Source organism: Aulostomus chinensis, chromosome 11, assembly GCF_037954235.1.
Source record: "Aulostomus chinensis isolate RoL2024-O1b breed Wild chromosome 11, RoL_Achi_v1.0, whole genome shotgun sequence".
NCBI classification, from domain to species: domain Eukaryota; kingdom Metazoa; phylum Chordata; class Actinopteri; order Syngnathiformes; family Aulostomidae; genus Aulostomus; species Aulostomus chinensis.
Genome location: NC_141330.1, coordinates 3,801,405 through 3,812,500, shown reverse-complemented (window position 1 = coordinate 3,812,500; position 11,096 = coordinate 3,801,405). Strand labels below are relative to the sequence as shown.

At 40.7% G+C, this 11,096-nt stretch overlaps 1 protein-coding gene across 2 annotated transcripts in view; it reads right to left on the bottom strand.

Moving 5' to 3' along the window:
• znf385d (zinc finger protein 385D) overlaps nucleotides 1-11,096 on the bottom strand; it is a 99,924-nt gene that overhangs the window by 53,835 nt on the left and 34,993 nt on the right. For both annotated transcript variants that reach the window (XM_086217782.1, XM_086217781.1), the window contains exon 2: nucleotides 8,542-8,684. Coding sequence is in view for 1 of the 2 variants with exons in the window: in XM_086217781.1 (XP_086073907.1) it covers nucleotides 8,542-8,684 (143 nt within the window). In the remaining variant the exon portion in view is untranslated. The remainder of the gene's footprint in view (nucleotides 1-8,541; nucleotides 8,685-11,096) is intronic.

Sequence of the window (11,096 nt, the reverse complement as noted above, 5' to 3'; positions counted from 1 at the left end):
CCCCGCTGGATGTTTTATTCACGGCAATAAATTGAATGAAAGGATTATGATATCATTGAGGAATGTTTTTCTTCAATGATAAATCTCTCACCAGATTCAGCAAAAACATATGAGTCCATCTGCTGGGTCAGATTAGGTTAGATTAGATCAGCCAATTTCCAATAACATTAACTCAAAAAACATTCCCGTCCATCTGCAACAACTATACCAACATTCACCCCCGTGAAGATATTAACGCATCAGTGCACGCAAACGTCAAATTTGCATTTGTTTGGAGTTTGAAGTATCAAGCTGATATAAACACAGTATTTCTATCAACCCAATCATGTTCAATCTCTTCTTGTTTGCTCATCATTAGTGGTTTACACTGAGGATCAATGCAATAAATATATGATTTATGGGCTTTTCCAAATGAGTTCGAAATTAAGAAAATCATTACTTTTTCAAATTTACTTTTTTTTTTTAAATGCAATCTTCTTCAGGATTTACAAATTGTGAATATCATATTTACTGTTTTTTTATACAGATGTCTTTAACTCAGTTCAACTTTACCGTCGTTTCAAGGCAGAATGAGAGACTGTTTCTGAGCTCCAAGTGCAACAAGAACCAACTCAGAACAAAGACACACATAAGAGCACTAACAACAGAAAAGCACTTTCCCCGAATGAGCAGAAATGTAAAGTTAAAAACTGTGTTAAAAAGGGGGGTCTGGTACCTGTACAATAAAGTGAATATCAGCAGTATAAAAACATTTCAATATATATTCAATGTTGCCTATTGGCCAAAGCAATTGTGAAAATATCAGCAATACTGTGCAATCAAAAGGACGTTTAGGCTCATTTATCATGAACCTTTGACCTTTGAGAACTAAAATCTTTTCACTTGATTGCTGAGTCTCATTCTGAAGCCGTTCCTGACATATCACAACAACAACAACGGGACAGACAGACAGACAGACAGCCTGAAAACAGAAGGCTCCGGCCCAGCCAGCCCGGATGCTCGATAAAAGCTGTGCTGATGGTGCTGGAATTCAACCAAATGCAGCGAAAGATTTGATTCTCTCCCTACAAGCCTGGTCAGGTAAGAATGAAATCATGCAGCACTAAAACTACGCTAAAAAGTGACATCGTGTATGTTCACGTAACAGAGTGAACATAACTCCTTCCCTCCCACCTCTGCATCAAGAACATTAGATGCTTCAAGTACATCCTCCTACTCAGTGTGTTCTGTGTTTTCTCAAAAAGCACATTTCCATTAGAGTCATCGATGCTAATATTGACGTAGGGAGGGTGGACACACACTGAAATGGACTGTGATGCTGCTGTGAGTGCGGACTGAGGCCTGTGTGTCACTGCTGCTGCAGGACTACAAAGCAATTTCCCGGCGTGCAGATCCCTGCGCACGATCAATAAATCACATTCCTGATTACTCTGCAGGGGGAAATGGAGTTTGTATTGTTTTTCTAAGACAAATGTAGGCTCCAGGCAAGATAGATCTTTTTTTTTTTTTTCAGGGCCACAGACAGAGAAACCCGAAGACACACACATACTAAAACACACAGAGCATTGCCTCCACACAGCATCCGATGTTAAACTGAAAGCTACACCTCCACCACCTTCACTTTTCTCTTTCATTACACTCCAAAACCTGTTCCTGCTGAGCTCCCCCTCCTTTCTTCTCTGGTTTGCTCCATTTCGTTCAAGGTAGCAATTTCAGTAACGTCTCTGTGATTGAATCATTTTAAAGTTGGACAGCCATCCCAAAAAAGTTCTTCACGGCTCACTTGCTGTTCCTTTTGCTGTGATCTGGCCTCCATGCAGCACAGCAGCTACGTGCCATCCTCACTCCACCCGTGTGTCAAAGATGTTCATTCTCACAGCAGGTCAGCAGCAACACATCCTGACACCTATAATAAGCCAGGGTGGTTTAAAAACCTTGTTACTCCAATTTTGGTGATAAGTTCCATGACTTTACTTCAGTTACAGGATTCAATTTGTCCTTTAATGGTTGAGAAAATCTTTCATTCCTTTCCCCAACAGGGACGAGAGGACGCAACGAATCGTGACTCGTTTTTCATCTTGGCTCTCCACTTTATTGTGGTTGTCCTAAATCCTTATTTTTGCCCCGCAGTGAAACAAGCAGAACCTCTTCCAGAATCATTGGTAAGCAGATGAGGGAGCTTGAAACAGACAAGCCAGAGGTTCTGTTTGGGGAAGATACGTTTTGTTTTATTTCATCTAGATACGTCACAGATGTAGTTATCTTCAGGGCAAGCAAAGCTGTTGCTAAGAATCTCAAGTTTCGTGACACAGTTAAAAAAGCCCCTCAAGTCTAAAGAGGCTTAGATTAAATCTATGGTTATGTTTTTCTATATTGCATATACTGAGTGATATTTTCATCCATCTTGAAATTCAGCTGATAGACTGCTGGACAAAATTAAAAGATGGGAATGTTTGGTATGAGGCCTTGCTGCTGTCATAGAGAAAAAAAATATTAATTTCAAGCCGTTCCAGAAATCCTATAACACCAATGTGCTCATGAAGCAGCCTTGCTCACTGATGTTGAACATTTCCCACAACACGCAAATACAAGCAGGGATTTTTAAAGGCATGGTAAAAACTAAAAATTCATTTGGGGAGTTTAGACCTCAGCCAAGATCCATGTAACAAAAACATAAATGCAGTGTTTTTTGAAATACATTAAAACAGATTTTCTCTGTGTGCGGCTGAGTGGTTAGCAGCAGTAAGAAGGCCCAGGGCTCGGCCTCTTTTGTACATGCATGTTTTTAAACCATAGTAAACCCACTGAAAAAGCCGATCCTTTTCTTTTGCAAGTAGATGAGCTGCCTTTGTGTGATTTTTGTTTATTCCAGTGTGTCGTGTTGGACCTCCCAAATGATAACAGGGTAAACAAACAATAGTGTGGAAAGCTTTGTGCTAATAACGCCTAATAGTCAATGTCGGAGGGCGGCTTGAACACAGACTGGTTGGACTTGAGACTGCCAAGTTACCGGTAGAAAAAGGTTGCAAAATATTTCCATAAATTAGGTTTTGTGTGTACTTCAACGTCAAACGGGCAAATAATACTCAAGTCTACTGCAACTGGATTCAATGCAGATTAAACCTGGTCACACTGCAGACAAAAACGCAGCATGACAGTGTGTTTACTCCCTCCCCTGACCTCCAGGTAGATAGAAATTTTGGGGTTTGGTTTTTTTTTGTAATCCGTACAATTACAACAAAACCTTCTTTTTCTGCAGGTAGACAAAGAAATATGGCAAAGACAGCAGACAAATTTGTAGCTAACATTTTTAAATGTCTCATGAGTCAGTGGGGTCCATTACTAGAAGATTAAGTAGCAGGAAGAGAGGACAGAAGTTCCCTGCTGAAACCCATGTGAGTACACGGCGATCACATCGCTAACAAGAAGACGCATCTGCTCGCGTACTGTCAACATACACGACAGTTAGTTTTCTTAGAAGTCTCCTCCAAACTGTTCCAGTGTGTTTGTCTTCCCTCTGATGGGTGAAGGTCAATCAAGCGATGTGGCTGAATCTGTGGATCTGCTACGTCTTTTCTCCCTGAACCCACAAAGAGCATGAGACAGTCTTTTCATTTTTGTACTTTTAAACAGGTTCACAGTCAATTCCTACATGTTACCCATGTGCTTTACGGTGTGCAACAACGCATCAATTATTTCACAAAAATTCAAATATTTTAGAAAAAAAGAGTGAAAAAAACACTTGAATATTTCCATATCATACTTCAAATTTTCAAAATATTTGAAGACGGACATCAAACTGTCCAACTTCTGATTAATTCAAGTCAGTTTATCATTTTAAACATGGCTAACTGTGATTCTGTGAGGAAAATGCCTACAAAATGCTCTGCCCGATATTTTATTACATTTCAAAGACATCATTTACTATTCATGATGTTAAGTGTTTCTCATTTATTCACCATACATGTGTTAAAAAAACTGAACGCAAATTCAGGGATGCATGACGCTGAGGGCAGGAGGAGAACAATATATGAAGCAGTGAGGGTTGAGGCGGTAGTGCCGACAAGAATTCCAATCTACTTTCACCCCAGCGCAGTACTATGTCACACTTACGGCTGGCAGATAAATGAACGGACAAGAGAGAATATAAAATAGATAAATCTTGAGATCATCCTGAAGCATAAAAAAATAGAAGTAGACCCAGGAATGAAAAAAAGATGTTCTCTACACCGCTCAGCTCTGCAACATCATGTTTGTCGTCTTCCTTTAAAAGACCTTTTTTACCCCTGTGCCTCTGCACGCACGTTGTTACATGCATGAGGTCTTGAAGCCACATTTTTCTGTTACATTTTTATGTACCAAGGCACCCCACTGGGAGAAAAAGAAAGAAGGAGAGAGAAAGACAGAGAGAGGGAGAGAATGCAGTGGGATAACAAACATCCTTTCTTCCCCTCTGGCTAAGGACTTCCTCATTGTGTCAGTCACTCAGCCAAGAACAAGATTGTGCAAAGGCTCAACAAGAGACTTTGGTATTAATCCTGTTCCATGCAGGTGTGCCGACATATACGCTTATTTGTCTTTGTACCACATGAAAAATGCATCTGATAATGTAAATTCTGCCTGGATGAAGCGTGTTGTTACTGCTGCAGTGTGTTCAAGAAGAACTAGCATCTATAGGATCATGCGTTTGTTTTTGTTTTCTGTATGAGCAGAGCATAAATCTTTATCAGGCGCCAGAGTCACGTAAGCAAATATGACCTCATCTCGGCAGATAGAAGCGTATGCTTTCAGTGGGAGTACAGATGGAAACTAGCTTCAGCGTGATCTGTAAATCACAAAATCTGCTGCACTCAGTAAAACAGCTGTTTGGTGTCTGCGAGCCCTTCTGAGATCTGCATCGAATAAAGCGCTTGAGTGAAGTCATCGTTCATATAGGGACGTGGAATTTAAAGTTATTGACATACTTCAGAAACTTAACCACAGATTTCAGAGGGGAGTATTTGACTTTAAACCACTTTTGTAAGGGGGGATAAGTGTGTGACATGTCACCAATATCATTATCTTTGTTTTCCAACCCTCCTTATATAATTAGTTTGTCTCATCTCATCCTCATATCTTATTTCTTTCAGTCTCTCCGTCCTCATTTTTTGCCTTCCTTCAGCGGATGTGACAGTCCCTGGAGATCAAAGCTCCTCACTATTTTTACTTCAGCTTCTTAAAAACTTGAATGCAGAACTTGCAAAATGTTTTTTTTTCCTGCTCTGGTACTTTTGCATATTTTTGTACTTCTTCAGACGCTGTTTATGGGATTTGTAAAAGATCTTTGCTCACCCAGCCAGCCAGCCAGCCACCCACTGTGTGACACCCAACAAAACCCGATCAGACCTGCGAGCTGGCAAACAGGCACCTTTATCACACCCTTGAAGCCCAACTGGCTCTGGTGTTGAGAGCATAGCGAAAGGGGCTTGTGAAGGCAGCGCTAAGGATGTGGAGCAGTGACTTGGGTATGAATTCCTTTATAAATCTTCTATCAGCTGCTACTTTTACGACTGCAACATATTCAGCTGGTGATTAGAAAATCAGGAGTGCAGAGAAAAGTGAGGAGAATAAGCGAGACAAAAAGGGAAAAGCAGAGCGGGAAAGGTGTGCTTTTGTGTCTGTCAGGTGTCTTAAAGCCACACTTCTACCAAAAGAGTATTTTGCCTTTCAACTACTCACAAGTTGGTGTCTTGAGCTCACAAAGATGTTTTCCTCCCTGCATCTTTGTGACTTCAGACTGCAGAAAGAGCCAACCACGTACATTTAGCTGGAAGCTAATGGCCGCTGAGGGAAAACAACAGCAACACTGCCCAAATGTCTGTTTACACACTCTCTAACACGTCACCTGCTTTAATCCACACTGCCTTCATCCAGCCACGAACAGAACGGAGTCGCTTCTCAGTGTGCAAACTGCTCACTACTCTGAACGAACACCAGACCTTAGGTGTTAGAGTTTGTTTTTTAGCTTTTGTGGATTATTAAGTACACAGCTGGATGAGGAAAACACAGATTATACTGAATGTTGTGCGTGTGGGTTTGTAAACGGACATTTTCGGATAGTCTCGCTGTTTGCCGTAAGTCCCCATTAGCTTCAAGCTAAATATATGTTGCTGGCTCTTTCTGCATTCTGGAGTCATAAAAAAAAGAAATGCAGAAGGGAAAAATGTCCGTGAGCTCAAAACTTGAGTACTTGAAATGCAAAAAAAACACTTGTGGTACTGCTTCAGCCTTCCACCATTTGGACCTTATTAGTGATTATCAGCAGACAAATGCAGATTAGACAGCATCTAAAGGGGGACTCCTGCACTTTCTCATGAAACACTCACTGCAGACACAATCAGTCACTGGTTATCTGAGCTTTTCTCTGAGTTTTTTCCTGTCATACACACGTTTTTTTTCTCACTCTAATCCATCTGCGTTCCATATTTCATACTCTTGTTCCAGCACATTTTAAAATCAAGCTATCCACGTAATTCAGGAGGATGCAGGGAAAGAACTTTTGAGCTTTTTTTAGGCTGTTATATGTCCTGGTTTCCCTGTTTTCTGAGCGTCATCATATTTTTTTGATGACCTCGCTGGTTCAAACCACGCGAGACCACATAGTTCCTCATAATTACTTTCAAAAAGAAAATCAATTGATCTACGTGAGTGTACACATGAGTCCTAGTACAGTAAGTGCACATGGGGTGAGTGCTCCATTTAAAAGGCAGCGCCTCACCGCTCGCAAATCCAATAAGTTCTGTGTAGCTGCATGTTGGTGCTGCATTCTAGAGGGTTGTTATCAATACTGGAGAAATAGCTAAGAACATCTCAAAGATGTAAAACACGTGCATGAAAAATACACAGTTTTGTCCTTAGACGAACTGGAGTTCTGTTTTATTCACAAGCCCAAAACCACCGATACAATAATAACAATGTCATCTTCACCACACCATTTGGGAAATGTTTCAGTCACAGCATGTTGCACGGTGTCTGAGCATCCCGTCAGTCTCCATAATGCGTATGAGACCAGGAACTGATTTATGGAATTATAGCCTTAAATACCCCCCAAACACGCACGCAATCACCAGTTATCACACTTGTACCATCATGTAATGATACCCGAGCCATGCGTTTCCACCTGAATAAACTTGGAATGAGCTTTCATTGCCAACACTGAACAACAATAATGGAATTCTGACGTAAATCACACACAGAAAATACAATGAAAACTTGTGTTTCTTTTTGAAAAAACACCATTGAGACAGTGTAAAGAATTACATAACCACAACTTTTGCCCATGGGGAACTCGAAAAAGCTAAATAGACTTCAGCTGGTACCATATGAAACCTATATTCTCCATTTGTGTTGAATCGTCAACTTGCCTACAGACAAATAACATGACAAATATCACAAGCTAACTTCAACCACTCAGCTCACTGAACCGACATAGAGACTGAAACCAGTTGGGAGAAGAGTTTTCCATCAAGAAAGTTGTCAGTGGTGTTCTTTTACCTTCTATCACAGGAAGACAGCTTTATACTACAAAATAACTACACTACTGTGTGATCCTTTGTGAACAAAGATTTATGAAACCCGTGTAACTTTAAGAGCTAGTCAAATCTCCAAACTCCCTCGAGCTGGGTTGGGCAACACAAAAGTGGTCATGTCTACAGTGTCCTGGTTGCTGCACTTGCGCCTTGGCCAGTCAGGGTTCCTGTTCTGGGGAGCTTAAACTCCTCACTGTCAGGTGAAACGTAGCGGCTGGCGACTCCACATGTGACGGAGGAAGCATGTGGTTGTGCATGGCAGAGAGGGAAGAGCAGCCACTGAGACAGCTTGGAATTAGGATAATTGGCAATGTCCTACATCTGTTCTCTCTGACGTTCAATGCACCAGCACCTGCATTTAAAACTGATTTTTACACTTTCATAAAATACAGAGGGAAGCAAACAGATATTCAATATTTCAGTTTGAGTTAAAACAGAACAGATACTTAACAAGGAGATGAGTTCTGCTTGGCAGCCAAATTCCACCAAGAGAAATCACCTGCTCTATTTTTTTATGAGTTTTGGTCTTAAAGTCTAAAGATTTATAAATCCACCGATGAAGTCTCAGGGAGGGAAGTGCGCTATCGCAAGAATAACCATACATTTTTCCACCTGTGCTTTCACCGAGAATGCAACGCAATCAATAACAGAGGTATGCTGACATTTTCCCGGTGCACATTCAGCTCTGTGCCCACTGGAACGCGTGTGTACCAAATCATATATTTCACTTACAGATACAAGTATTTAACATATTTCTTCCATTCTGAAACTTTACTGAAGGACAAACATGAAGAGCTGCTAATCAGAGGTATGATAAACCCACTATGCAGGTGTGGCTGTACTGGACAAAGATAAATGGGATTCTAAAGATCGGAGACAATTTAAATGGACACCTGTCTCCTGTTAACTCACACGTTTTAAAGGGACAAACAAGATGAGATCGCATGACACCACAGATACACATGAGACTCACCGTGTTGAATCCTGGGAAGAGGCTGACAGCTGATGCGGTATCCAACGGAAACGGTAGAAACTGCTTCAAGCCTAGTGAGGTCTGGACGGCAGGCAGGGTGGGACGCACCAGGGCGGGCAGGAGGCCATTTTGACATGTGTTACCTGCAGGAGGAAGAGCAAAGGAAACATGCTGAACTATAAGCAGAGACAGATGCTGAAGTCTTCTGTGTGTTTGTGTTTTGACTGCAGCTTCACACACTCAACTGCACTGTGAAACATTTTCCGGTCAGATAGCATGGAAATTCCCCAAATATCCACTTTGGGGATTTTATGCTTTCAGTTTTGGATGAAGAAACTCACCTTCCTGGGAGCTCAAATGTTCCATTATTACAAGTCTGCTCTTAAGTTTTCTAACAAACTCCTAGTAAAAATTTTTCCTCCTGTCTACTACTTTAATGCTCTCACACCACTGTTCAGTGTTTGTGTAGTTTTAATCACATTTCATCAGATGAGAAGTGTGAGCGCCTGCTGTTTGCTAGAGAAGAGTGAACCAACGTTAAGTACAAAAACACAAATCTCACACCTTTCAACTTTTATTCTTTTAGTTGAGTTTTTTCTTTCTTATTTCAAAATTCTAATTATTCCATTCAATTCGGTCACATTCCATTCCACATCCAGTTTTGACGATTTTCAATAAGAATGATAATCCGTCATTCATTAGCAAGCTAAACACATCAAGTGGGTACTTTTGATCCAGAAAGATCGGTGCTTGAAGTTTATTGTTAAAACCCCGAAGGTGGAGAGAACCAAATTGTGTTTCTGCCTGTTTATTTTTATGTCTCTGCCACAGTGGCTCTAATTGCAGTGAGCTGGAATAAGCAAAACAATGAAATTTGGCCCAATAACCAGACATCATGTTGAAACGTGAGCCAAATGGGCCAGATGGTGGCGCTGTAATTGGAGCCCAAGAATCAAATCTTTGAACGGCTCCTCACACCCAAAGTCTGATTGACATTCAGCTCAATGCGATTGTCAAAATAGCCTCTTGGACCATAAAAGTACAGAATGATGTATTGTTGAGCTAATTAACAAAAAATCAACAACAACAACAAAAAACCAGTGATGGTTATTGGAATTGGACTTTCATTAACACCAAAATAGGTTTACAGCCAAGGACTATTTTTAGGACTAAGACACACATTTCTATGATAAATTAGTATAATCAGTCACAGAGAAAAAATATGGTGGCCATAAAAAAGTATCTTCATAATAGGCTTATGGTATAATTAGCATTGATGATTTTTCCAGTCACGTTACAGTGGCGCAGGGATGCATGTCAAACTCATTTTTTTGTTAAAATATCTTAGATAAGATCTGTGATTGACAGGTATTTTTACGCGTTTGTTCTCAGACATGAACAGCGTGTATAAACACGACATTTGAATTGTGAAGCTTGGTATGTCTCTTAAAAATGGTGGTTGCCGAACAAGACGACAGAGGTGGCTGCAGACATGAAACATCACTACACTGTAAATGAAGGAACAAGAAGACATCCAATAGTCTTTCATCAAAATGTGCGTGCATGCTCTGGATGTTGGCCAAAATCTGAAGACTCATGCCAATGAGTGCAAGTGGGCGTGGCCTATTACATATACACTCATAACTCAAGATGCTTTTTGAACAATCCTGATTGCGGCCCATCTCCTGAACGTACCCACTAATATTGAATTAGCAGGACTTTGACCGCCGGCTCTGTGACTTTGACAGAAGCAAGTAGCTGAAGAATCTTTGGAAAGCCTAAAACTGGCTCATTACTCTCTGTGGCTTTAATTTTGATTCAGCCGTTTAATTCTGTTGCTCGTGAAAAACCTTTGAACATGCAAATTGCTGCTCATGGTTTTATTTTATCGACTACATTTGGTAATACACGTATATTTAAATGTAGGACCTTTCCTGTACTTGTCATAAAGTACTTGTGCTGCTTGGTACAGCATCTTGTACTTAACGATTTGGCTAGTTCTACCACAAACATCTGCGTGATGCTGCATTGATGTTTATCTCTCCAAAACAGATGTTCTCGTCCTAAAATTGTCCCCGCAAATTGCCGATGTGGAGCGACTGCAGCGAGCGCAGTCTGTCTTATGAGATTAATCAATGGCAAGAGAGGTCTGGCCCACAAATCTCCAGGAAAAACAAAAGTAAATACTTCATATTTATTGTCATGTGTGTGCGCCAAGCCAACAGAGTGCTTTACAAACCACGAATTGGAAACAGCATGAGATTGGTTTCAACACGGTGGGATAAAAGACCAAAAAGAAAAGACATTAAAAAAAAAATAATGTTGCAGCCTTCCAAAACATTGGAATTAAAGAAGCCATTTTACAAAGCTGTAATGAGAACCAGAGGGACGACTTTTTTTTCTTTAAATCGCTGGACATTTAACAACAGAGGGGCTCTCTGCCAGAATGGCTCCGAAGCACTGACAGATCCAGTATCAAACCCCCAACTTGAGACAAATAAAAGCAAGGTTTGCCACGTTTCAGTCCCTAGGCAGTGGTAAGGGGTAAATAAAAG